A 27,597-nucleotide genomic window follows, 5' to 3' on the forward strand; every position below is an offset into this window, starting at 1 on the left:
TCAACCGGGCAGTCAGATAGGGGCCATTCACATCCAGTCACGTGACCGCGCGCTTCCGGGGCGAGGTGGGGGTGTGGTTTGGAGTCGCAGCGGGGCAGCGGACAGTGGCGCGCGGCGCGTTCCAAGGCGGGAGCTGGGCACGCTCAGCCCGGGGCCTGCGGAGAGCGCTGCGGAGCAGCAGAACTGTTCCCTTCGGGGGTCCCCAGGGCGCTGTAGCCGCGCTGGCGTTCCTCTTTGCTCTGGGTGTTCGTGCATCACTGGCTGGGTCCCTTGTGTCTACATGGCAAGCGTTGATTGAGGCGCTGGTGAGCGCTCCAAAGCTAACCAAGGGGAGCCAGTGACATTACCCACAAGTACAAGCAGTTACATCACCTCCTCGGCCCTTCGGCACCACGGGTCTAAAAGCACAGAGATGAAAACACACCTAGGTCCTGACCCTGCAAACCTCTTTGCATAAGTGGGCTGAAGTGGAGGGATCCATCAATGCAGTGCCATTTACAGGACTGGGGCCCTAAATCAGTGGTTTTCAAAAATGTGGTCCGTGGACCCCTGGGTGTGTGTGCAGACTATGCCTAAGATAAGATTTCCAAAGGGGTCTGCACTTCCATTTGAAATTTTGTAGGGGCCTGCAAATGAAAAAAGGTTGAGAACCAGTGCCCTGGATACATTTGACATACTGGGTGCTATTAAAAAGTAAATGCTGTATTGTAGGATGATGCTACTGTGCTATTGCCTAGAATATTTTTATTATAGTATTTTTATTGCTCTTTGTTTTAGGATATTTATCTCAATCCCCATTGTATTAGGTGCCATTACTTAAACTTAGAAGAACATCAGTTCCGTCAAGGAAGAAAAACTAAATTATCATCTTTTTTCCTCACAGATTAAAGTTCCTTTCTTAAGAGGAATTAAATCTACATTGTTTGTTTCCTCAAGCGTGCAGCTGGGGCCACAACTCAGAGATGAGTTTTATACCCCAAGAGTGGAGAAACTGCTGGATTTCAAGTGACCTGGAGTTTGTGCAAGTCAGTTTCTCTACTGAGATTAGTATCCTCACAACCTGGAACCTAAACTGTCCGTTTCATCATCCCTGTTAAATGCAACTGGCATAGTGGGATGTGCAATCAGATAATCATAAATATGGGTTATTTATACTGTACCAGGAAACGTTAACTTTTCAGTGGCGTGCACTGTAGATCGTATAGATAGATTAGATTATAAAATTATTTTGATATTATTTTTTGAAAAACAGATATTTGTGCCACTGATCCAAACATTAGATTGTCATTTGCTGCAATATTTCTGAACTATATTGTCTGTGCTAATATAGGTCCTGATCCTGAAAGTGGATGAGTGTGGGCACCCCATTATACCAACAGAGAGCTCGATTGAAGTCAGTATGGACTCCTGCACAGACCTCTTTGCAGAATTAGTGCTTAAGGATATAGTTTCCTTGGGGCTGTGCCTTGTGACTTCCACTGCGTTATGCACAACACTGAGCACTATTAAGACTCCATATATATTAATAACAATTAGTACAAAGGTAACCAAAATAGACATAGCTATTGAAGTGTAATCTGGCTAGCGCAAAGGACAGAGATCCAAGACTCCTAAATTTCTGGCTCTACTGCTGATTCTTTTTGGGAACTTGGAAACGTCTGTGTTTCTTGAAAAAGTCACTTAATCTTTCTGTACATTATTATACCCATCTTTATAATCCTAACAGAGAAGAATCTAGAGGCCCTGGTGGATGCTCTTTCATCCCAATTAGGCAGAATTCCCAACTAACAGTAGACCTCTTTTCAGAAGAAATGCCGCTGTCTGAGTCGCTGTAGAGCTCTACTGAGCATGGCATACTAAATCAGCCCATGGAATTGAGCAGAGACAATATCTACACTAGGGTAGAAACAGAACCTATTGCCTGCTCCATGTCAGTGCCCTCAATAGCTAAGAGATGCTCATCAGGAATAGTTGGCTTGGAAGTTGCAAGCTCACCATTGGGGGAGGCAGTGATGATGACTGAGATGTATTGCACCTACAGAGGGACTGAAAGCTGTTTTCAGAGGAGCACACAGAATCAGGATAAGATTGAAACACAAAAATCTAAGAACTACCAAGGCAATCCAAAAGCAACCGAGTGTAATTACTATCCTTATTAAGCAGCCATCATTGTCATTAAATATTATTAGGCTTAAATCAGTTCCCTTGGAGACTTTCTGATTAATTGGATTACCCAATTAAGCAGCCCAAATTAAAAGGAAGGTATTGTCATAAAATTCTTAATGGTCTCACTTTTTTTCCTATGGAGCTGGTCTGGATATGCAATACACCATTCAAAAGCGGCTTTGGCATTTCAAATTGATCAAGTGGTGACCAGCTGCTATGAACTTCAGATCAGGTAGATTCAATATTGAGAAGGTGCACTGTTTGTTTCACAAAACCTATACACAGTTTTACTTTGCAGCAGCATGTGGTATTTAGCCTACGGCGTTTTCTGTGGAAGGTGACTTGTAAAGGGGAAAAAAAGTGGCCTGTTTTGCTACTGAATGAGGCTTAAAGAAAGGCCAATCCTGCATATATTTACACACATACCTAGCTTTACACTCCAAGTAGCTCCATTGACTGCAACAGGACTACTTACATATTTAAAGTTAAGCACATGCTGAAGTGTTTGCAGGACCAGGGAAAAGTCTGAACAATTACCTAATTTTTCATATTAGAAATACCAAATATTGAGTTCTGGTTTTTGTTGGAAAAATTCCCCCAGGACTAGAGCAATTATAACATCTTAGGAAACAGAAACCTGAGTACATTAAGAGCTGAAGCAATTTTTAGACATACAAACAGTTTAAAACTCAAGGCCAAATTCTCTGCTTGAGTAACTTCATTGAAACCAAGGGAATTATGCCAGGAGAGAATCTGGCTTCTGTGCTATTTGTTTCTGTTAACACATATTTAATTCAAATAATTGAAAAACAATTGGGCAAAATGTGTTTGAAACAGTTTAAAATATCCCTGTACGTCTAACTGAGGGCTGATAAATCTCTTAGCCGGTTCTACAGTCCTCCAAAGAGTTGTCCGGCAAACACAGGAGGTCAAGTCTTGTTATTCCTAATATACCACAACAAGCAAGGGTGAATATCCTTTTATGCCTTCTTTATATGGTAAAGAGAAACAAAAAGTAGTAACAAGCCTTCCCCTCCTCCTCCTTTTTTTAATCACATGTCCGGTTTTCTTCAGTAAAGCCCTTTATGATATAAGGATGGGAAGGTTTGGGAGACAGGGAACTGACAATTGGGGGGATGAGGTTTTTCATCTCTAGGTCACTAGTTCAAAGCTAGTTAATAGTGACTGGAAAAGGAAATTATGTATTTATTCACTTAGATTTAAAATAAAAGATTCCTACCCAAGTTCTAGTCACCCTAGCACATCATTAAGAACACATTGAAATCTCCCCTCCCCCGCAGCATTAAAGTAGCCATTTCACAAGAACTCAGCCAGCCAGACACCTATATTCCAGTTTTTCACCATTGTGGGAAGCACACCCTCAGCCTTCTCCAAAACCCTTCCCAAACAGGTGTCTTTGACAGTGTGCCCAGAAGGTCACTGAATCTGGGTTATTTCAGACTATGCAGGTGTGAGGGTTTGAGAGCCATTACAAGGAAGACCCCCCTGCTAGCTGTCCAGTCTCTGGGGATCCAGCTTGGGCACCCCAGCTGACTGCAGTTGTAATAGTATGGCTTAGGAGAGAGATGATCCCTCAAGTAAGTCAGTCGCAGGCCATTTATGGCTTCATAGGTCGTAACCTCCCAGTCCTCCCAGAGACCAATAGGCAGCCAGTGCCCATCCTGGAGCACTGGTGTCATGTTGCCAGTAAAATGCCTCATTCAACAAATGAGCCCCTGCATTCTACACCAGCCTCAGTCTCTGAATGGTTTAAGGAGTAGCCTCATGTAGAGTTCATTGCAATAGGATAACTGGGGCAAGGTCCACATCCAAGAGGAAAGTTCACAGTCTCCTAGCCGGCTGCAGGTGGTAAAAAGCTGACTTGGTCACTGCTCTGTTATCCTCTGATAGCTATTTAGTAGCCCGTATAAAATGAGTTAATCACTGGTACAAAAACCTAAATTGCCATCCCTTTTATTAGTAGTCAGCTCACATTGCTAGGACTGCATGGCCCTCGATTGAACCTCCCCTCTCCCTCCTACAGGTGGCCCCTCCAGGCCCCCTTGGTATGTATGTGTGTGGGGAGGGAGGGGAGATAGGGAACACATGCACTGCTTATGCCAGAGCTGTACCTGTTCTGTGGCTAGAGGATTCCCGTTTTTCATGCTTGCCATTCTGGCAGCTTTCCCCGGCACTAAGGAAAAAAAGCCATTGTAGTTCCCAGTTCCTTAAAATTCTATATTCCTCTTCAAAAACATGCACTTCACAATGGCACACAAAATCCTTGGTTTCTAAGGACAGCCACAAAGAGAAGGGCCATTGTCCCACTCCTGGGTGGGTGAGAGATGAACGAGTCTGTGGGCGATCTCACACTATACATTCACAGACTTGACAAGGTTCTTTAATCTTTAGCTGCTCAAGCACCAGGAAGCTGGAGTTGTGAATCTTTTCCTTGACCTTGTAGAGCGGTGGTTCTGAAACTTTTGTACTGGTGACCCCTTTCAAATAGCAAGCCTGAGTCTGACCCCCCCCCTTATAAATTAAAAACACTTTTTAATATATTTAACACCATTATAAATGCTGGATGTAAAGCAGGGTTTGGGGTGGAGGGTGACAGCTCACGACTCTCCATGTAATAACCTTGTGACCTCCTGAGGGGTCCCGACCCCCAATTTGAAAACTCACTCCTGTTGTAGAGGCCCGGTCTTGTTCTCCCTCCCTTTCCGCCCCCTTTTGAGGTCTAACACATTCTAAATAATGCTATTGAATTTCTCCACATGGGTTACAGCACTTGCTCAAAACAATGTACTACTCAGTCAGTGAGTCTAAAGGGAGACCTTAGAAGTGGGACTCAGATATTAGTCCTGTAACCAAAGGACTAATTGACAAAGATACAGGCTACCTATCTTGTCAGATTAATGCAAACTAAAATAGACAGGCTTTCAGGAAATGCAGCCTCTTCATTAGGCTCTGGGAAACTGAGTGAGGGACAAGAATTAGAAAGTAAGGAGAAGGTGTGTAGGAAAGTGTAGCTGTCCCACCGGGCTGTTTGCAAACAGTGGGCTCTGCTACACTACCATCTAAGTCTATGACAAAATGGAATTGCCTTTGACTTCAATAGGAGCAGGATGGGCCCCAGCAATTGTAAACAGGTGATGCTGAGTTCTAATTGTCACCTATTAACAATGGTACAGCTGCAGGCGGGTGGTTATAAATGCTGTGGGAGCAGCAGTAGTTGGTAGTTTCTCACTAAGAATGGGCTTTGCTAGAAAATATTTGGTAACTGTGTGAGGGTCTTCTGCTTTTACAGCTGTATGTAACATAGTACTTTCTGTTAGAAATGTAGTGCCAAGGAGCTAGTGGGAGTCACTATATCTGGCTTATCCAGTAGTATAATGTGATTTGTGTCTCTGTTGTGGGAAGTGGATGGAATACTTAGTAACTCTTTTTGGTGGAGGGGGGGAATACTCTCTATGCGTCATCCTGATCTTATTTACACAGGCTTAATATCACAATAACACTTAATTTGGGTTATTCCTGATTTACACCAGTGAGAGTAGGACCAGGATTTATTTTACAAAGATTGAACTAAGCTCTGAATGGATTCTTTGGGGGGAGGGTAATTCCAAGTTATTTTCCCTTACGTAGTATAGTCAAATGACTGTGATGCTCAATCTAAACTCCTGTATATGTGGGGTTAAGGCTACAAATCTGATATCTGAAATAATGACTCTCCTGTGGAGGAAATAGGGTGGTTATTTACAATCAATCTTGTAAAAAACACTCCATTTCCCCTCTTACTGATCAAATGGGCCGGTATCAATTGTATTCATTCTGTGTCTTTCTAGCCACAATGGATGACTGGGATGAGAGTGATGAACTTATCCAGAAACTGGATTTTTCCAGCTGCGCTGAAGAGAATGAGATGGAAGAGGACAGTAGTATACAAGAAGAGGCTCCCCAAAGTTCAAGCCCCCAGAAGAGCTGGGATTTTCAGAGTTGGAGAGTTAACAGTCCTCTTGCAGTAACCCCCAAAAGAAAAGTCGGTGATGTGTCTCTGACTCGTACTAAAACATGGATGAGTCCCACTGTGGACTCTGCTTCATCCTTGAGAAAGACTACTGGTCCTGCCTGGGAATGTCCTGGGACTCCACTGCATTACGTCACCTGGAGAAAACTGCAGCTGTGTGACACCCCGCACACTCCCAAGGCAAGGAAATGTCTCTCTGCCCATTTGAAAATATGTTGTATTGCAAGAATTACATTAGACAGGTGATGAGCAGGGGCTACTGCCTACCATTTGGAACGTGCTGTTTTGACTGCCACCTTATTAGTTCTCCCCCCTGCCTCATTCCCAGTTTGTATGTTTTACCCACTTTCTCATCATAAACCTAGACTGAGCACTGGAAGGCAGGGGCTAGTTCTGTTTGTGAACCACAAATCTCTCTTCCCTGGAACAAACATTTGGGGAGTGTCTAGTCCAGCATTAACAAGCATGCTTAACTACCTTGAGTTAACTGGCAATCAATTAGCTTGGCTAAAAGACATCCCTTACCCTTAGATGTATCCTTAGTGTTGAGAGCCCCTTAAGCATTCTGTGTATTCAGGCAGCGCCCACTTAAAACAAAGCTTAAGCTCAGTACGAAGAAATGCTCTTTATAGTGGTCAGTATTTAGAACTCTCTACCATTGAGGTAGATTAATTGTTCTTAGTAGGATTCAAGGAGAAAACGGACCATTATTTGGACATACATAGTACTTGGAAGCAAGATGGTGTAGTTGATTACTTATTCCTGGTTTCCAGATTGTTCTTTGGATCGTTAAATGGAACTTGCTGTTAGCAAGAGCTGGCTAGAAAAAGGGAAAATTTCATGAATGTAATGGTATTTTCCATTCATTGTCAAATCTGAAACACCTCTAACCAGTTTCTTCTGGCCAGCTACGCTGATACTTCTGTGCACAAAACTGAACTGTTCATCAAAGCTGGGGTTGGGTAGGAATCATTCTCATGGCAAACTAGTTTTGTATGAGCCCTTAGGGGGTGGAGTTGGGAGAGGAATGTGGTGGAAGCACTAATTGCCTTCCTCTGGCTCACTGATGAAAGATATTTGTGTGCAATAGATACAAAGTTAAGTTTCTTGGAGAAGGTCATTGATTGATTTTGGTCCTTATTTTTTCTTCCCATAGAAGTTCCTGAATGAGTTCCCTATAGGGTGATGTATCAATAAAACAGACAGTGCTTCCCTCCTGTACTGGTGGAGACCTGGAACTCACTGTGTCCTCACAGGGCTTCTCTGCATTGTTGTAAATGCACAGATGTCCCTTTGCATCCTATGACTCTCAAAGGCCATCACACCCAGTATTTCTTTCTCAATTGACTGGCAACTAGGTTGCTTCTTTGGTTGAATGGAGCACAGCAGACCCAATTCATAGAATATCAGGGTTGGAAGGGACCTGAAGAGGTCATCTAGTCCAACCCCCTGCTCGAAGCAGGACCAATCCCCAACTAAATCATACCAGCCAGGGCTTTGCCAAGCCTGACCTTAAAAACCTCTAAGGAAGGAGATTCCTTTAATGCTTCTTGATGCAGTTTTTTTTTTTGTGGGGGGAGGGGGGAGATAGGATTTGGATTTCCACCTGGCCAGTCGATCCAGGGACTAATATACATCAAAGGGCTTTTGCTTTTGGATCTCCTTGTATCTCTCATGGATTATGGGTCTGGTGAGGAACAGATGTCATACGACTAATCGTGCAGATAGCAGTTTAGTTTGCCCATCCACTGGATGATGTTCTGGTGTCCCACTTCTGACTTGCAACATTCCCTTACTGCAATTTGGACACACACTACTCCTTGGAGCATTAGAGAACTGGAATAGGAGCTTCCTTAGGCTTAACTTGAGAGCTTGGCATAATGAATCTTCTGATCAAGTGTTAGATGTTGGCAAACCACAGAATCTTAAACAGTCTGACTAAAATCTCTTTCCTCAATTGCACAAGTTTATTTTCTTGTTTTGTGATGACATCCTGCTAGTTCTCCAAGAAGTCCTTTAGCCTAAAATAGGGGAATCAAGACCTGCTTTTAATGTAATAAATGCTGAAATGTTAAAATTTTCTTTTCTCTACATATCATAAATAAATAAAAGCCAGTTCCTTAGTATTCTAGGATGCATTTTGTCAGGTCCTGCTGACTTGAAGACCTCTAATCTGTCTAAGTAACTCTTACCTTGCTCTTTCCCTATTTTAACCTCAAATCAGACTCCATTTACACTGATGATCACTACATTAATCGTCTGATCAGACCTCGCCTTTTTGGTGAAAACTGAAACAGCCCAGTGTTAAAAGTCCTTTTTATCACTGTTTTGTTATTGCCTTCCCCTCCTCAATGAATAATGGGCCTACTCTGTCCTTGGTCCTCGTCTTGTTTCTAATGTATTGGTAAAATATTTACTTGTTACCCTTTGTCCTTAGATAATTTAATTGTGTTTTGTGCATTGGCTTTTCTAATTTTGTCCCTAGATGCTGTTGGGTTTTTATATTTATCCTTTGTAATGTGAGCTAGTTTCTGCTTTTTATGACTTTTTGCATTTTAGGTCACTGAAGATCTCCTGATTAAGCCAGGATGGTCTCTTAACCATACTTCTGTCTTCCCTACGCAGTGGGATAGTTTGCTCTTGTCATCTCAGCATGCTACAAGGAGTGCATCTATAGTGCTGCTGGGAGGTATAATTCCCAGCCCATGTAGACTTAGCTGTACTAACTTTGCTCCAGCAGAATGCCTAAAAATAGCAATGCGGCCACCTGGCCATGGAGGCATAGGTGTCAGCTCAGGCTAGCTGGCAGGGTACAACCTGAGATCCTAAGCATGTATCTGGGCTGCTGCCGGTACCACAGAGGCCATGCTACCATTTCAAGAAGTTGTCCTGAGCAGAGTTTGTGCATGTATGTCTATCTAGCCTGGGTAGACATACTCTTCCCAGCTGCAGTGTACATGCACCTTAGCTGGCCACACAAAGGTAGGGATGAATCTCCTGTGTGAAGCTAGAAACTTGTTTTCATCTGTATGGAAAGCACCATAACAATGACGATTAATGAGTCCTCAGAAAGGTGATTCAATGCACTTTGTCAGTAAAACCTTAACTAAAAACAAACAAACCCGTCACCTTCTAGTAACCAGGCTCTTATCTAGAGGAGCAGCAAGCTACAAAGACTCAGTCTTGAGTGATTGTCTTATTGCATTTTGCCTTGTAAAATCTCATGGGCTAAACTTAAAGATCTCAATCTGTCTAACTTATCAAAGAGAAGATTGAGACATGACTTGACTAGAATGAATCTTCATGGAGAGAAAATATAGATACTAAAAGTCCCTTTTCAGAAGCGGGGTAAAGATGTTAGCGGACAGCAAAACCACCTTTTGGTGGATCAGACCCTGAAGACAAACTGGCAAAGTATTGCTGTCTGCCCTGAACAAAACAGTAGCTAGAGGACACTTTTAACTCACTTTGTTTTTATTTTTAAATCCAGAGTCTCTTAACAAAGACTGCTTTTCCTTCAACCGTGGGAAAATTCCCCTCCAAAGGTCCCCGGCACTTGAGATTTACTCCTGGTGCTGATCCAGATGATTCTTCCCAGGCTTCGCTGGTCAACATTAACCCATTTACACCAGAGTCATATCGACAGATGCTCTTCCCTCCCAATGGCAAAAGGAAAGCTAGAGGAGAGCTGTAAGTGTACTGCGGCTAAACAAAGAAGGGGGAGGAAGGGAGTGAATTTTTTAAAAGAAACTTAAGCAATGATGGAAGAATTTGGTACATCTTCCTCCTCGCTCTCCCAGGATGAAACAACTAAACTCAGTGGAGTGGAATCAGGCATGCAGAGCAAACACTACAGGGAGGTGGGGCTGGTAAACCAGAAATGTGAAATAAAGAACTATCCTGGCTTCCTTTTATCAGGACTATGAATGTAATATAGCCTGTGCTTACAATATTTGTATCTAGGACTATAACCAACAGATGAGAACAGAATTCAAACTGTGGTGGGAGTGGGCCCCACCTTTCTCTCTCCCAAGTCGTGAAGGGTGGGTCTAGCATAGCTCCCCATATGCACTAGGAAGGCTGGTGTATGTTCAGAAAACATTGCACATGAATGGCTCTGAACTGCATATTCTTGACCCCCTTCAAAAAGTCAGGTTCAGATCGGGTTGTGGCCTAATCTATAATACATAGTGAAACCTGATTATAGCAAGATTCTGCTCACTTCCGAAGGTCCCAAACTGCATTTAGACATGCTCTGAGCAGGGTGTTCTATAAACATAGTGGCAAAACCCCTGGTGCCTGTTCCTCCCTAGTGATCCCACAACTTTCACCTCTGTTAGAGCTGCATAGAGAGTGTAGTGGTGGCAAGCTATCAAATTAACTAGTGTGGATGCCACATGGAAGTTGGAATATGTAGACTTTCTAAACTGGAACATGAATTTCCCAGCTCATGATCGCAGCTTTCTTTGGCCTAATCCAAAGAAACTCACTGTGTACCAATCCTCTGGAAGAGCCTTATAAATATTTTACCAGACTTGAGTAGTTTTGAAGCTGCTCTTTAAAAATGTAAACATGTGAAACCTAAGTCTTGTGACTGCTGCAATAGGATAGTGTGTGTCCAGGCTCACTTGTGGCTAAATCTCATTTTAGGGGAGATCCCACTCTAAGCGGGAGCAAGGTGGAGCAGGGGCTGCCAGCCAAGGTGAGTGTTTCTGCACAGTTGCCAAGTACAGAAAAAATTGCCCCTTACTATATCTGTACTAGTATTAATAATGTACGCTATTGTGTAACTCAAGAATGCTCTGAGGAAAAAATTATATACTCAAGTTTGAATAGCAGAGAATCCAGGAAGAACCAAATATGGTACATTAATCGATGTCATTAGACTGAAAGTAGTTTACTTGATTTGACAAACTTACATTTGGCTAGATCTGAAACTCTTACAACTAGTTCTAGAATTCTCACTGGTCCTGGCCAACATCCATTCTATAAATGATCATGTGATGGCCAGGAATTCATGTTCCTTCATGGGGAAAGTAATAAGACTACTGTAAATACAGACAAGCTCTTGCTATCTCAACATGGCTGGAAAGAGTAATTCTGCTGCTACCCCTATTAAATAGTGTTCAGTAAGCTAGTAACCTCAAATTTCCAAATATTAGTCTGTAGACTTAAGAAAATATTTATTGTAACTTTACAGTGAAAGGTGTTAGCAGCTAACCATTGACTGGTGGTTCTGTTGCAACAGCTGACATCATGAACACTTGAAATAGGGTAGTACATTCCTAAATGCTGCTTAGGTGGTTAATCTCAGTCACCACCTTCAGCAGGAAAGAGAATCTTGTACTTGGTCATGGCAAGTAAGTGAAAGGGACGTTCTTCTCAAAAGATTTTGAATAGTACTTGTGTCTCACATTATTGGCAGCTCACAGCACTTCGCTGACAATTAAGCCTGAAGTCACTTCACAAGGATGAAGACTGACATAACTGTAATACAGTTAGCTGCTCTGTAGCAGTTTACTAAGTAGTAGTGACTCTGTGGCAGGGCTGAGAAGAGTCAGGATTCCACTCACTGCTAAATGCTTCTCTTTTTATCATTAAGTATAAGCAGAGGCTGTGCCTACACTAAGAGTGCTTTACTGGTATAGGAATCCAGCACAATACTGGCAAAGCTATGTTCTGTACCCTATAGTAAAACCATCCCCCATGAGCAAAACAAACACATTTTACTGGTACAAGTGCATCATGTTAGGGGCTTCTGCTAGCATAGCGATGATGGTCAGGGATGGCCCCCTTGGCATGGCTGTGCTGGCAGAAATCTGTAGTGAAGACATTGGCATCCAATGTGATCCTCTATGGCTAACTACACCGGCTGAGTGCATCTGACTTCACTGGAGCTGAACCAATTTCCACCACCTGAGAATCTGGCCCCTATTCTGTTTTAGGATCTAATCTTTATAATCAAAAGCTTGTCACTTCATCTGAATTAATCTTGGATTTACTCAATATTTTTGCTTTTATTTATTACAACAGACATTAGTTTTTCCCTATGTGACAGCTATCCAAACAAATTGAGCTGCTTTAAAAATCAAACCAAGCCAGAATCATTTAAGGGAGTGTTAAAGAAAAACTCAGTATCTCCATTCAACTAGGTAAAAATCTCAGCTCCTTTACCTTGGAGTCTCTCCCTACTCCACAGACGATAAGTGAATCAATGCAGCTACAAATATATTCATCATGAAAGCAGTCTAGCAGTGCTTGGGTTGTGCTAAGAAATGGAGAGGTGGTGCTCCCTGCCTGTGAGGGCCAGTGATGCAGCTTAACTTTGACTTGTGTCTTGGAATTTCTCTTGCAAAGCAGAACAGCAGTATAACACTTATGACTATGACAAACAATGGAGATATCCAGGATCATTATGGACTACCATGCTCATTAAAAGGAAGCGTCTTACCACTTAGCAATAGATTTGGTTTGACACCAATCAGACAAAACCACTTGTCTAGGGTGAATAAAAGGCCCACTGTTAAGTGTGAGCATGTTAGCTTGGTGCTTAGATTGGTGTATCTTCAGTACTTTTTTAAAGCCTTTGCAGACACTTTTTAAAAAATGTTTGCAGTGAGTTGGGTATGTGTACTGCTTTTTATGCTTAATAGTATCTGGGAGCTGCATTTTAACTGTCCTGTGCAGCACCTCTTCCACTTATGATCACAAACATCTGAGGGAACCTCAGCCATTGCATATGTGGGAAGAAAATGTGCAATGTGAGTCTTATTTTGGGGGGAGAAAAAAATTCATGGACTACTCTTGCTCTTTATTTCATATCCCATCTTCACTAATCCCCTGCTTCCTTGGCTATACTGTCCAGTTGTCTTGTATCTTTCCCTTCTCCCTTGGACATTCCTCTAGTGATGGTGGCAGATAACTCCTGGTTCCTCCCTTCCTCTTGTGTATCAGTAGCTACTAACATAGGGACACAGGTTGACTATTTTCCAGCTGTTTTCCTAGGCTCTTAATTGTGTGAAGAATGACCTGGACAGGTGTAGTAGCTGGAAACTTGGACAGGCAGCATTGTGACTACCTCACTTGTCACAGACCTTCAGCAAATACTGTGAAGAATATTGAAAGCTTCTAGACCACAGTCTGAACTGCTGCAGTATTGCACCTACTGTATGCAAATATAGAACAACTATGATGAAATAACTTGTGCATAGCTTGGAGGGCATGCTAGCCAGGATACCAAACTGTCTTCTAAATTCAAAACATGCATTAGTTCTTACTTAAACCACAGCTGGACATGTGGAGCTCCTGTCTAAACTTTTAAAACACTGCAGACTGGTAGACCCTGCCCACCTAACCCTATGCTTCTGAATTTGCCTTCTTCCGATAACTGATATGTTCTGACCAGCCCTCCAGTGGTCTTCCATCTGGAAATTCCTTTTCTGGAGGACAAGAACTAACAGTTTGGTGGTACAGGTCTCCTTCCACCCAATCAAATATCTGTAACCAATTCCCATGTAACTCTACTGTAGTTAATGATTGGAGTCCGATAACATTACCTTCTGCTGCTGCTCCACATCCAGGATGGTTATCTTACCTGTAGGTAGTTGTGACCCACAGCCGGATAGCTGAAGTAGCCTCGAGGTCTATGCCATGGGACCATTTATGCACAGTTAGCTTGGGCAAACACCGTGCCCAATTCCTGACCTGCATTAACTAATTGCAGTGCTAGTGAGTCATGGGGGAGAGGGAATTCTTAGCTACTTTCTGCTTAGTCTGTCAGGTCACCATCAAAGGCCCTGGAACTGCAAACTGGTGATGGAAGGAGGCCATTACAGAGAAGCAGGCAGGAGCTCTGTGTCTGAATGGTTGAGAGTACACAAAAATGAAGAGGGAGCTGACTGGAGACTTTACATGTTAGTTTTATAGGGTCCGCCCTGCACCATTTAAGACCACCCTTGGTATATGATGAGTCCTTAACTTTTCTTTCTCTTGTTGCTTTGCTTTGTCTAATCCCCTAGAGATTTCTCTTGAGAGAGAGCAACATGGTTTCCCGCTACAAGAAGGAATTCCTGGAGCTAGAAAAAATTGGGGTAGGAGAATTTGGCTCTGTCTACAAGTGTATCAAACGTCTAGATGGATGTGTGTATGCTATCAAGCGCTCGAAGAGGCCTCTGGCAGGATCCTCAGATGAGTGAGTGTACGATCTGGAAACTACAGTGGTAAAAACGCTGCTCTGTGTCAGTTGGGGTATTTTTTTTTTAATGGAATGCTAGGCATATCTTTGAGACATGTATTTCTACATTACTCACTGCTCCTCCATCCCTCTAAGGATCTTTAAAGCATATCTTTGGAAACTTGTAACTAACACCAGATTCCAGGACAAACCTTGGAAGGAGGAGTAGACTAAAACAGTGGGGGTGTTCATATTCATAGCTCGTAGAAATGTAAGGAGAGGCCATATGGACTGACTTGCCACCTCACTTTGTATCTTGGATTTCATGAGAACATAATGGCAATACTGGTTCAGACCAATGGTCCATCCAGCCCTGTACCCTGTCGCCAACAGTGGCTGGTGCCAAAGGCTTAAGAGGGAATGAACAGAACAGGGCAATTGATCAAGTGATCCATCCCCGTCATCCAGTCCCAGCTTCTGGCAGTCTGAAGTTAGGGGCATCATGAACATGGGGTTATGTCTCTGACCATCTTGGCTAATAACCATTGAATGACTTATTCTCCATGAATTTACCTAATTCTTTTTTGAACCGAGTTATACTTTTGGCCTTCACAGAGTTCCACAGGTGGATTTGTGTAATGTGTGAAGTAATTCTTCATTAGTTTTAAACCTGAGACCTATTAATTTCATTGGGTGATCCCTGGTTCTTGTTAGTGAATAAGGAAGTGTTGTTTACCCCTTCACATCTGCACTATTCATGATTTTATATACCTCTACCATATTTCCCCTCAGTCATGTCTTTTCTAAGATGAACAGTTCCAGTCTTCTTAATCTCTCCATATATAAACTGTTCCATACCCCCCTAATCATTTTTGTTGCCCTTCTCTGTACTTTTTCCAATTCTAATGTACTTTTGTGAGATGGGGGCATCCAGAACTGCTTGCAGCATTCAAGGTGTGGGCATACCTTGGATTTATATAGTGGCATTATGATCTATTTTGTTTTATCTATCACTTTCCTAGTGGTTCCTAATATTCTGTTAGCTTTTTTGACAGCTGCTGCACATTGGACAGATGTCTTCAAAGAACTATCCACAATGACTCCAATAACTCTTTTCAGTGGTAACAGCAAATTTAGACCCCATTTTGTATGTATACTTGGGATTGTCTTCCTAGGTGCATTACTTTGCACTTATCAAGACTGAATTTCATCTGCCACTTGGTTACCCAGTCACCCAGTTTTGTAAGATCCTTTTAACTTTTCACAATTATCTTTGGAATGAACTATCTTGAGTAGTTGTCGGCAAACTTTGCCACCTCACTGTTCACCCCCTTTTCCAGAACATTTATGAATGTTGACCAGCACTAATCCCAGTACAAATCCTTGGGGAACCCCACTATTTACCTCTATCCACTGTGAAAACTGACTGTTCATTCCTATCTTTTAACCAATTAGTGATCGAGAGGATGTTCCCTCTTATCCCATGACTGCCTACTTTGCTTAAAAGCCTTTGGTGAGGGACCTTGTCAAAGGTTTTCTGAAAGTCCAAGTACACTATAGCCACTGGATCACCCTTGTCCACATGTTTGACCACTTTCCACCAAATCTAATATATTGAGGCATGATTACCATTAACAGAAATCACATTGACTCTTCCCCCAACATATTGTGTTCATCTGTGTCTGATAATTCTGTTCTTCACTATAGGTTTAAACCAATTTGCCTGGTACTGAAGTGAGGCTCACTGGCCTGTAATTGCCAGAATTGCCTCTGGAACCTCTTTTACAAATTGGCGTTACATTCCCTATCTACCACTTTACTGACTGGTGGATAATCTCCAATCCCATGCAACTATCTGGCAAACCCCACTGTATCTGTTACTAATATTACTTTGTGAAACCTAGAGAGCATGTGAAATTGATACTCAAAGATGATTTGGGTCTCTTTGCTCATGTTATACTTGTTGGGCTAAAAGGAGCTTCCTATGTAGTTCTGGAAATGCCACTCTTCCTCGGTTTATTAGGGGTTGTTGAAACAAAGGCCATGTCTTCGCTCCTGGCAGAAGAGGGAGTAATTTCACAAGAATGCACCCGTTCTTACAGCTTTGGGTGCGGGCAGGTGGATCAGTGTCCTTCTGTCACTCCATGGTAGACTAGACAACTGAAGTAACAAATATCAGATGCTTCATCCATTGGACATCACCCTGTTGTGCTGAGGCTCCACAAGTAGAACTCTGAAGTTGCTGCTAGTTTTTGGGTTAACTCACTAACTGCCAACCTTGCTTTAGGTCTGACATTCCCAGCCAATACTCCATTAGTGGCTGCTGTGGCTTTGTGTCAGAATAGATTACTTCCATCTGATCTTGACTGCTTCTTATATTCGTCTCAAGATGCTCCTCTCCATAAGCTTCTGAAAATGCTCCTTCCTAAGGACAGGATGGGATTTGCTTCAGAGCCAAGTAATGCCATTCAATCTCCTAAAAATTGCTGTTCAGCATAAATGCACATCTTTCCCTTCCTCCCTCTTAGGTGCTCATAGCTCTCAATCCTGGCCTGACTGGGGAGGTGAGATCCGGTTCTGAACTAGGGTTTCTTGCAGGGCACTGAAGCCCCATTTCTAGAAGATCGCCATTGTTTCTTCTGTTTCCATCTCCAGGCAAATGGCATTGCGGGAAGTCTATGCCCATGCAGTGCTTGGACACCATCCCCATGTTGTGCGCTACTACTCTGCTTGGGCAGAGGATGATCACATGATCATTCAGAATGAACACTGCAATGGTAAGAACCTCAGCCTTGTTAAGAGCATAAATGTCAGGGTGACATCTGGTTCCTTGTGGTGCTTAAACCTATGGAGCTCCATCTTACAATGGAGATCAACTTCAGTTGGGTTTAAGGTCCGTTTCTAAACTAGAGCATTTGGGTTAAACCTAAATGCTAACTTTAATGCTTTCCCTTGAGCCAGGAAGGTAATGGCTAGCCCATGTGATGGGGAATGCTATAATGACAATGGGTATAGGGGCAGCTTTAAATAAACTTTAAATGCAGGGTGGGGTACCCATAGCTCACGCATGGTATGCACTCATCATTAGGAATTTTTAAAGTTTCCCCTCATTGCTGTGGTACAACTGATCTGGGGAATGCATTCCTGATGCCATTGCTGTTTGGGAGTCTGCCACAGAGCTGTACGCCATCAAGCCTCAAGTACTGGAGTAACAGCAGTTTAAAAGGAGCTAATCTGGTACATGAGTGGAACATACCTGGAAAGCAAATTCTCTTGCTCTGACTTAGCTGTGTGAATAGTGCAGTGCCTCAGAGGCAGAACCATAGTGAGGGGGAAAATTCCCAAACAGCCTGCTCCTGACCTCATTCCAGTTGGCAGGAATTAGTAGGTGGCGGGCAAGTCCACATCTGGACACTTGGAAGCACTATTGCAAACATCTGGCTCAGTTTAATAGCTTGTGAGGTCTGGGTGTGCGATGTTTTTCTTTTGTTTTTGTTTTTTGCTTTGGAGTTGTGAGTTAAAATTTAGGTTGCAGTAACAAATGACTCTTGATAGTCACCACTGTAACTCAGCACAACTTTCACAGTTTACGAAGACACCCATGACTAGAGTTGTGGGGGTGCAGCTGCATAGGGTTAAAGATTAGGCAGAAGAGCATTTTGTGCAATACCTGATGCATTGAGTGTATCTAAATGAAGAGCAATAAAACAGCTCTGTTATGAGAGTCTTGCCACCTACATTTCTTTAAATCACTGATTTCTGTATCGTAGACTTCCTTGCTCCCCGATCTGCCACTCTTAATAGCTTTAGGTCCCTTCCTGGCAAATAGAAAGTCAGTCTAGAGAGCTGGAGAAACCACCATCCTATGCAATGGCAAGTGTAATGCCAGATGGGTTGTACGGTGCGTAAATCTTTCCTAAACATTGTATGGCTATTCTGACCAAGGTTTGCCACCCTTTGTGTAGTTCTTTAGTACTTAGCAGTAATGGGTATCCAGAGTCCAGCAGAAAATGATTTCAAGCATCTCACTTCACTAGGAAAAATACCTGCATCAAAAGTTGACTATTTCTCTTAGGTGGGAGCCTTCAAGATGCGCTGTTGGAAAATGCTAAGACTGGGCGCTATTTCCAAGAAGCAGAGTTAAAGGAGATCCTGCTGCAAGTTTCCATGGGGCTAAAGTACATACACAGCTCTGGCCTGGCACACATGGACATCAAACCTAGTAAGTACAGCTCTTTCCTTGTCTGGTCCCTTTCCCCTCATGCTGCCTGTGTCCAGTAATCTGTGTGGTGGTAGGTTGGAAGGTATCTTTCTTCCTACTCCTCATGGAGTCTAGATCTGCAGTTGAAAGGAAAAGTTGTTGTTGTTGTTGTTCTCCATCTTCCTCTTCTCTCCCACCCCACTTCCCCAGAAATGTTTACTGATCATTCTGGATCTGGACAGGGAGCACTGCTATGCTCTGTGTAACTGTAAGAAGAGCATTCAGGTACAGTTATAACACTCCCTCTTCCTGTTTCTTGTGCATGGTATGAACAGAAGAAATGCAAATAAGCATATAAAGGACACTGTTTAGAGAGGTGCTCCAGGGCTCCTCCCTGTGCTATCAATGCCAATCTCTAAATTTAATGGGTTAACTACCAAAGTAGGATCCACTAAATCTCTATCTGTTATATTATAATCTTGTAGAGTATACAACTCAAAACTGAACCAATATTAAAATGGTACAAAGCAGAGTTTCATAACTGACAGCCAACTGTACAATTTTAAATGCAAAGAAATGATGATTTTTAACATCTTATTCATTAATGGGTGGGGAGGTAACTGGGAAAAACATGCTACTCAAAGTGAGAGCTAACTTAATTCAGCCAGCAAAAGTTGACTAGTGCTGTTTGCACACATTGAACTAATTTGTTTTTGAAATGTGTGTGAACAGTGCAAACTCTGAGATGGCAACAGTCTACTGGCATGTGTCCTACATGCAGACTTTGAGCATTTGTAACTTGCTTGCAAGAGGGCTGGAAAAATTGTGGGTTGACATGATCCTGTAGTTTTTTACTTGGGCAAAAATTCTGACAACAGGAGTTTGGCCTGTAGGAATTTGCTTTAATAAGGACTATAGGGTTGGATTGTTGGCCAGGGATTTAGTCTCCAAACAGGACTCTACATACAAAGTCTCATAAATCAGGGATGTGTGGTTATCCTCCCTAACCCAATAAGCATAGTGAGTCTCACTGGGGAAAACTGTTTCGCCATGTGCAACTCAAATTGAACGTTGTTCCAGATTCAAACAAACCCACAACTGGACGGGGGAAGGAAAATTGAGACCAAATGAGAACTTTTAAACTCCAAAGAAGTGAAATGAGTAGCTTGGGGCTTCTCTTGCTGAGCTCCTACAGCTTCCATTGACTACTAGGAATTGTAGGCAATCAGAATTTCTAAATTCAGGCCCTTGATACTCATCACTGCAGTAACGTTCAGTACCTTAACTAGAAGAAGCAAATCTCTAGTTAAGCAAACATCTCTTGTCTGTCTCAAATTTTGCTATTGCACTGAAAAATGTAGTTGTGAAACCTTCTCCTTTACAGTTGGAAATCATGATCCAGGGTTTTTCTTCCTTTCTCCTTCCCTCTTTATGACCCTGGCTGACATCGAAGTGTTCAGTTTCAGATTGGTGACCAAGCAGGTCCGCTCAAAGGGGGAAGGACTTCCTTGTTCCTTATCTGGCTATTCCCTTGTTGCTCAATATAGTACTCCAACTCAAGTGTCCTGCACCATGGCGGTGAGGTTGTAGGAAACAATGTCCATTTCCTTTGTCTACCTTGAAGATCCAGATTCACTTTACTATGAAATATTCCAATATAATAAATGTAAGATTAAGACACTGGGGTGTATGGATTGTGGTGGGGGTGTGGGGTTTTTTTGGGGGGGGGAGGGGAGATGTACTTGGAGCAGTAATCAGGTGAGTAGAAGCCACTTGTACTACTCTCTATGGGAGGGGAACTGATCTACTTCAAGAAACTCCAGATCTGTTGACCATTAGGATACCTGCAAGAGCATTCCATTATGAATAGCCAGGGTTCAACTACATATAAGCCTCTTTTCTTCTAGGTAACATCTTCATCTGTCACAAGCTGGTGACTGATGGCTCCGCTGCTCAGGAAGAGAGCGACAGTGAAGATGACGGGTTCTCTTCCAATGTGGCATATAAAATTGGTAGGTTTAATCTGACTCATGGACTGTTTAGTGACTTCTTGCTAAAGCTGCTCTTAAATACTATGCTATAGCCATAGGGATACTATGTCCCTCAGTCATGACCTGCAAAACTCAGTCCTGGAGGCATAGAGCGCAGAGAGAGACTTGGTGAAATGTATCCGTCTTCATAGATCTGAGGGCTGTGGTGAATCCAGCCAAGTTATTTTCACTTTGGATTAAAATCCAGACTTCAGGTGCCTGGGGTTGAGGGAGGAGCTGGCTCACTAGCTCTCTGATTCCACCTGTTCTTTTGGCCTCTCGGAGCTCCTTTAAGATGCACACATAGTGGGACTTCTCCCGCAGATCTGTGGGTGTCTGTTGGATTTCTAGTTAGTTTCTTCTCCTGTTAGGTGACCTGGGCCATGTGACATCAATAACTAATCCCCAAGTGGAGGAGGGAGACAGTCGTTTTCTGGCCAATGAGATTCTGCAAGAGGTACAACTGCCCCTTTCATTTGGGGGAGGATAGGGCGTGTATGTGTGAAACGGGAGGGTTGGCAGTGGAATATTGTATCTTCTTTATTAACCTGGCTTATATATTTCCTTCCTGGTCCTCAACTTGGTTGAATTCTGAGGCAGGAACCCCTCCTTGTTTCTGTAAAGCACAATTGTATGGTGATGTGTAAATATTTAAATATACTTGACAATTGGGTCTCTGATAGTCTCTGTAACCACATTACATCTCAGTTTATGGGATGGGAAGGAAAAGATCATCTCAAATGCAGATGGTCCTGGTGGGTAGAAACCAGACTACTGAATTGGAGCTATAATTACATTTAAAGCATCTTTATATGCTAGGGTCATTAACACCTGGACAGATATTTGTACAATAGGTATGATTTCCCTTTCTTCCCTACATGGGGGTCTCCTACCTAAATCGCCTGTATTAGACTAACCTTAGCTTTGCCACTCTGGCATAAACCAAAATAAAGGCCACCACCCTGTCACAAAGGCAAAATGTTAGTGGCCACGGACAGGGGGATGTGGCCCAGAAGCTTCCCAAATGGAAATCTCCTTTGTGGTAAAATGTATTTAGTGTCCAAATCCAATCCATCACATTCCAGCCTTGCATCAAATAGATGGACAGGCGAGGTAATCTAGCAGTAGCCTGACTTGCTACCATGTTGTAAAGGTCAGAGGCATAGATTAGCTAATTTAAGGAGTCCTTCCATCTTGTTGTTGCCTTTCCGGATGTGGGATAGAAGTTCCTCAGGATTTGGAGGATACTCCCAGCTGTGTACAACCTGTTAAAACTAAACAGTATGTTTTGGAACAGTGGAAGTGGACCATATTTTTCTCTTCGGAGTCAAAGCCGCAAAGAGTAATGATTGGGATGGTGGAGGTAGTGCCAGGTAAATGCTTTTTCTAAAGTACTTCCATGAGCCTGTACTCTTATCTTAATGAAGGACCATTTTACTACACCAAATACTGGGGAGAATGTGCATGTAATTGGTTCTTTTCTCCACAGCAATACTGCTATCTGCCAAAGGCAGACATCTTTGCCCTGGCATTAACAATGGCTCTAGCAGCAGGGTCAGGACCATTGCCTCGCAATGATGCCATGTGGCACCATATCCGCAGAGGCAACCTTCCACCAATCCCTCAGCAGCTCACACATGGCTTTCATGGACTCCTTAAGGTGAGGCTCTTCAGGGTGCAATGCAGAGGGGGAAGGGATGTCTCAGATTGGCATTTCGTTAGAAGAAACTGTAACCCTCCACTCCTTCCCCACTTCCTCTTCTAGCTCATGGTTCACCCTGACCCAGTTGCAAGACCATCCGCCACGGCTCTTACTAAACACCCAATTCTTCGGCCCTCTCTTGGAAAAGCTGCACAGCTCCAGAAGCAGCTAAATGTGGAGAAGTTTAAGACTGCCATGCTGGAAAGGTAGGGTCTATCTGGGCATAAAGAGGAGGAGCACTGCCGGACAGTGGTGCATTGAGCTGATTGCTTTAATGGCGTGGCAATTGCTCATCAGCCTTTGGTTTGAGATGGTTGGTAGAGCCCTGCAGATATCCATATCTGCAGACCACTTTTGCAGATCACAGCTCAGATGCAGATACAAATGTTTGTATCTGCGCAGGGCTCTGGTGCTAGAAGTACTGGAGTTTTGAATAGTGGGTCTCTAGGGAACTTGGTTCCCAAGTGTGTAGCTAAAGGGAGGGCATTTGTGTCATGAGTATAGTTTGGGGCGTGTGGGGGGCTGCTAGTGGCCTTAAGGGGACGGGGCTGCAGCTGAGGTTATGGGATCAGGTAAGATGTGTTGGCTTTCCTGCCACCAGCTAGGGAGGGGAAAGATGAGAGGTAAACTCTTCTCCCCATGGACAAGAGAGCATGCAGACTCTGGAAAAGCAAGGCAGAATCAGACAAGGGAATCTCCTACAGATAAGAGCATTACAACAAATGGAGACTAGCGTTGCTTTTGACTGACTGGATTCAGGGCAGCAGGGAGGAATAAACAGACTTTAATTACAGGACTACTTGTGATCTACTAATATCCAGCCACCTCTAATCTTTGAAGGAAAAAATTTAATTGGGGATGTGACAGGTTGGATCACAGAACCCCCCCCCCCTTGGGAGCTGCCAACTGATGTGCCAAGACTACTTCTGCCCCTCCTTTCCCTGCCAGCTCAGGACCCCAGCACCCTGTCTTGCTGAGCCAGACACGCCCGTCTGCTCCAACAGAGACCCAGGGTCTGAATTATTTGCCCCAAAGCTGCAGACTTAACTGAAAGCAGCCTACGGAAGTGTTCTTGTCTTTAACACTCAAATGCCCAACACCCAATGGGGTCTAAACCCAAATAAATCCGTTTTACCCTGTATAAAGCTTATACAGGGTAAACTAATAAATTGTTTGCCATCTATAACACTGATAGAGAGAGATGCACAGCTGTTTGCTCCCCCCCCCCCGGTATTAATACATACTCTGGGTTAATTAATAAGTTTAAGTGATTTTATTAAATACAGAAAGTAGGACTTAAGTGGTTCCAAGTAGTAACACAGACAGAACAAAGTGAATTACTAAGTAAAATAAAATAACACACAAGTCTGTCTAATACAGTAAGAAACTGAATACAGACATAGGTGTGCGCAGCCCATTTCATTAGGGTGTGCACCCAGGGAGCCCCACCCTAGCTCTGCCCCTGCCCTGCCCTAGTCCCACCTCCATCCACTCCCTCCTACTTCCCTCCCCCTGACTTCCCCCCCTCCGAACCCCCGACTTCTCCCCTGCTCCTTGTCCCCTGACTGCCCCCCTAGGACACTACCCCCTACCTGTCCCCTGACTGCCCCGACCCTTATCCACACCCCCACCCCCAGACAGACTCCCGGAACTCCCACACCCTATCCAGCCACTCCCTGCCCCCTGACAGGACCCCCAGAACTCCTGACCCATACAACCCCCCAGCTCCTTGTCCCCTGGGTCCCCCCCACTAACAGCCCCCCCCAGGACCCTCCTTGCTCCCTGTCCCCTGACTGCCCTGACCCCTATCCACCCCCTGACAGACCCCAGGACTCCCATGCCCCATCCGACCCTCCCCCCCCTCTCCATGACTGCCCCCTCCAGAGACACCCCCCCCCCGCCCCTAACCACCCCCCTGGGATCCCACCCCTTATCCAACCCTGCTGGCTCCGGACCCCTTACCATGAGATGAGGCTCCTAGCCTCCCCGCGGAGCCAAACGCTGCCCTGCGGGAGCACGCAGCCCCGGCCCCTAGAGCACTGTGCACGTGGCGGTATGACTCCAGGGGAGGGGGAAAGGCAGGGGAGGGGCCGGCAGCTTGCTGCGTTCGGCGGGCACTCCAGCCCGGGAGTGCGGACCCCGTGGCTTGCCGCACCGGGGAGTGGTGCCATTTGCCCACCCCTGCATTAGGGTGTGTCTGGGCACACCCCATGCGCACGCCTATGAATACAGATAAGATCTCACCAGTTCCAGTAAGCTTCCTTTTACAGACTACTCTCTTGCAAGTCTGGGTCCAGCAATCACTCTCACCCCCTTTACTGTCCTTTGTTCCAGTTTTTCAAGTATCCTGGGGGGTGGAGAGGCTCTCTTTAGTCAACAGAAGCCAAAATGGAGGGGTCTCCCACAGGCTTAACTAGACTTTCTCTTGTGGGTGGAGACCCTCTCCTATGCAAAGTCCAGCTCCAAGATGGAGTCCTTGAGTCACCTGGGCAAGTCACATGTCCATGCATGACTCAGATTTTACAGGCAGAAGCCATTGCCCACATGGTATTTTGAATGTCTCCAGGAAGACCATGTGGATTGGAGCATTCCAAGATGCATTGTGCCTTAAGTGCTTCTTGATTGGGTACTTAACTTTGCAAATTACTTCCTCCAGGAACTGACCAAATGCTCTACTAAGGTTATTTAGAAATCAAGCCAGTACACAGCCAATATTCATAACTTTGAATACAAAAATGATAAATGCATACAAATAGGATTAATAGATTCAGTAGATCATAACCTTTACATAGATCTGTTATATGGCACAGGTAGCATAAAACCTATTCCAGTTATGTCATATTCCCATAAAGCATTATGGGGTACAACATCACAGGGGACACTAGATATTCGTGACAGACTGGGAAACAAGTTTGTCACAAGTTGCCCTAGTCATCAGGTCAACTGCCAGAAAACCTAACCTGTTGTGGAGCAGAAGCTTTAGCTGGAGCTGCTTTGAGTCCTGGTGGACTGAGCATAGTGCTGGGAGCACTGAGTGCTCCCAGTCCTGCAACTGTACTGCAATGATGTTCCCACCTAGGTTTGTTAACTTACCTGGGTAAATTGGGGGATGGTGCTTGTCTAGCTTTGAAAAGCAATGACTTGTCTCTGCAGCTGGTGAGGACCGAGTATGGCAAGCTCTGACTTCCCTTCCTCTCCTTTCTCTCAGGGAACTGAGAGCAGCCCGTCTTGCTCAGACCTTCAGGAAGGACCAGTCCTTGGGATGTGCCAGACTAGAGTCTGAAACCTCTTCCAAACAGAACTGCAACAAGCGCCTGGTAGGAGGGAAGAATTCTCGCTCATTCAGCTTTACATGGGGGGGTTACTGAAAATCCCATCATCCAAACTGTTCAGGCTGACAAGTGTCCCTGTGGAAGCAGAAGACCCATACAGACCAAAGTGCCATGCTAAAACTCCCTGGAGTAGTTCTTGCCTCCTCATCATTCATACAGCTTCATGCTGTCATGACTGGAAGTGACTAGTGTACAAATGTCTGAGACCTTCTCCACCCAATATAAACTACAATGCTTCAGTCTTGTATCTCTTAAACCAGTTATTTCTGATGCAATGGGCTGGCTGACCTATGTGTTAGTTTTGGTTGTATTCTAGGCTAGGAATAGTTTGATTCCCTTCTTCTCTCATGCAGCTAAACTAGGGCCTTTTTTTTCTCCTCCTCCTCCCCCCCCCCTCCCCCCCAGACCTTTCTGTGGCCTTGACATTCTGGCTGTGCAGGTACACTGAAAAGGGGCATCGGCAGGTCCAAAGAGGAGATAGTGTCCTGAGCTATGAATGGACTTACCACTTAGCTCCTGATGGAGCAAAGGGAGTTAAGCATGATACCACCTAGTCAAATTGGGATTTGAGCTTTGGGACAAGCTCGTTAAGACCACAGTCCTGAGATACTTCAGATCAATGTGAAATGAACTAAGTGGCATTGCATTGTGGGAAGAAAGCACAAAGTAACTCAATGTCTTTACTGTTAAATGAGTTTCCTGCAGAATCTGAAGGAACGTTTTCCTTTCTAGAAACATCCATAACCATTATGTGGCTGGGCTTCTGGGGGCTAGCTCCTGAAGCCTGATCTTTGGATTTGTGAGGGCTTTTTGCCCAGTTGAACAGATGGCCCATAGGATACAACCTCTCTAACGTGGTGATGGGTGGGTCTATAATATCCTCTTTCCTTTCTGCAGAGCTACAGATAGAGTTGCCTGTCTGCGGGATTTGTCTTTCAGCAAAGTGGAGGGAAGGTTGAAGTGGTTTTTTAGAATCCTTCAGTTTGGGGATTGCTTATATAAAGTGTTAAATCTAAAACTCAAAATAAATTGTATCCCCCTGTTATGTTTAACTCTGTGACATTGTTTCTTATTGAATATCTTCTAGCCCAAAATCCCTGGGAGTTAGAGCTATGACTGGGGCAGTATTTCTAGAAAAAGATTCTAAGCCCTCGACTATTTTGATTACTTGGCTTTTGTTTGTATTTTATTTAATTTATTTAATTTCACTTCCAGCTGCTGGACAGCATCAGACTTTAAGCTGTTGAGTCCTTCCCCTTTATTTTTTAAAGTGGAACATGCAAATAAAGATTTTACCATTCTTTTTATCCAAGACAACTGTGTGTGGGACTTTTTTTTTTTTAGGATGGGGAAGGTGTTCAAAAGTGGGTCTTAAAGACCAGACATGTGCAAAATACTTATCACGCCCAAATGTGTATGTAAGGCACTGGATGATGGAATCTTTCAACTCTAGGCCATCAGCTCAACTCTGCTCAATGAGTTGGCTACTGCCCTGTCATTAGACTGTACCGGGAGCAGGGGAGGAAGAGGAGGAAAAGGTTAGTTTGTTTCCATGTGCTAATGGACACGTGGCTTTTGTGATATGGACAGAACTGGCATCCCTGCCAGTAGTCTCGAGGGGAGCAAAGATCTGAATGGACATGGAAATGCTGAACTACCTCCAGCCCAAGACCACCTTGTAGTTGGAGCTAAGGACAGTAGCCAGGAAAGCTTTTATGAACTGGCCCCACCAAATCTGGTCTGTTCAAACTTCAGTGTTTCCTTTGACAAAGCATTTATCATACTCTGTTTCAAAACTATTGATACCCAACAGTAGGGCCTTTATACTACTAAAACCACTTTTCAAACTTGCTGAATCAGTTGATTTTTCGCTAGTAATGATCAAATCTAGAAATACCAGGAAATTGCCCAGCATTTAATGTAGTGAGTTTCCTGAGACTAGAACTAATGAAGATTTTGAATT

The 27,597-nt window shown here is 43.8% G+C and overlaps 1 protein-coding gene across 3 annotated transcripts; it reads left to right on the forward strand.

Annotated features, from left to right (window-relative positions):
* Positions 1–103: 103 nt before the first annotated feature.
* Positions 104–26,946, forward strand: WEE2 (WEE2 oocyte meiosis inhibiting kinase). 3 transcript variants are annotated; one of them, XM_065565780.1, is made up of 14 exons: positions 104–305; positions 884–1,025; positions 2,309–2,398; positions 6,015–6,376; positions 9,687–9,886; positions 10,847–10,898; positions 14,215–14,387; positions 17,025–17,146; positions 18,445–18,591; positions 20,478–20,582; positions 20,972–21,057; positions 22,090–22,260; positions 22,366–22,508; positions 25,511–26,946. In XM_065565780.1, the coding sequence occupies exons 3-14, from the start codon at positions 2,383–2,385 to the stop codon at positions 25,668–25,670; spliced, it is 1,737 nt and encodes a 578-aa protein (XP_065421852.1). In that variant the 5' UTR covers positions 104–305; positions 884–1,025; positions 2,309–2,382; the 3' UTR covers positions 25,671–26,946. The 3 variants fall into 3 exon arrangements, with proteins under 3 accessions (XP_065421852.1, XP_065421863.1, XP_065421870.1); XM_065565791.1 differs by lacking the exons at positions 104–305; positions 884–1,025; positions 2,309–2,398 and adding an exon at positions 5,376–5,478; XM_065565798.1 differs by lacking the exons at positions 104–305; positions 884–1,025; positions 2,309–2,398 and adding an exon at positions 5,414–5,445.
* Positions 26,947–27,597: the final 651 nt, after the last annotated feature.

This window comes from Chrysemys picta, chromosome 1, assembly GCF_011386835.1.
Source record: "Chrysemys picta bellii isolate R12L10 chromosome 1, ASM1138683v2, whole genome shotgun sequence".
Classification (NCBI taxonomy): Eukaryota; Metazoa; Chordata; order Testudines; family Emydidae; genus Chrysemys; species Chrysemys picta.

Coding starts and splice junctions, on each gene's coding strand:
- WEE2 (XM_065565780.1), top strand. Junction 18,592..20,477: donor ACACATGGACATCAAACCTA/GTAAGTACAGCT, acceptor CTTTTCTTCTAG/GTAACATCTTCATCTGTCAC. Junction 22,509..25,510: donor AAGACTGCCATGCTGGAAAG/GTAGGGTCTATC, acceptor CCTTTCTCTCAG/GGAACTGAGAGCAGCCCGTC.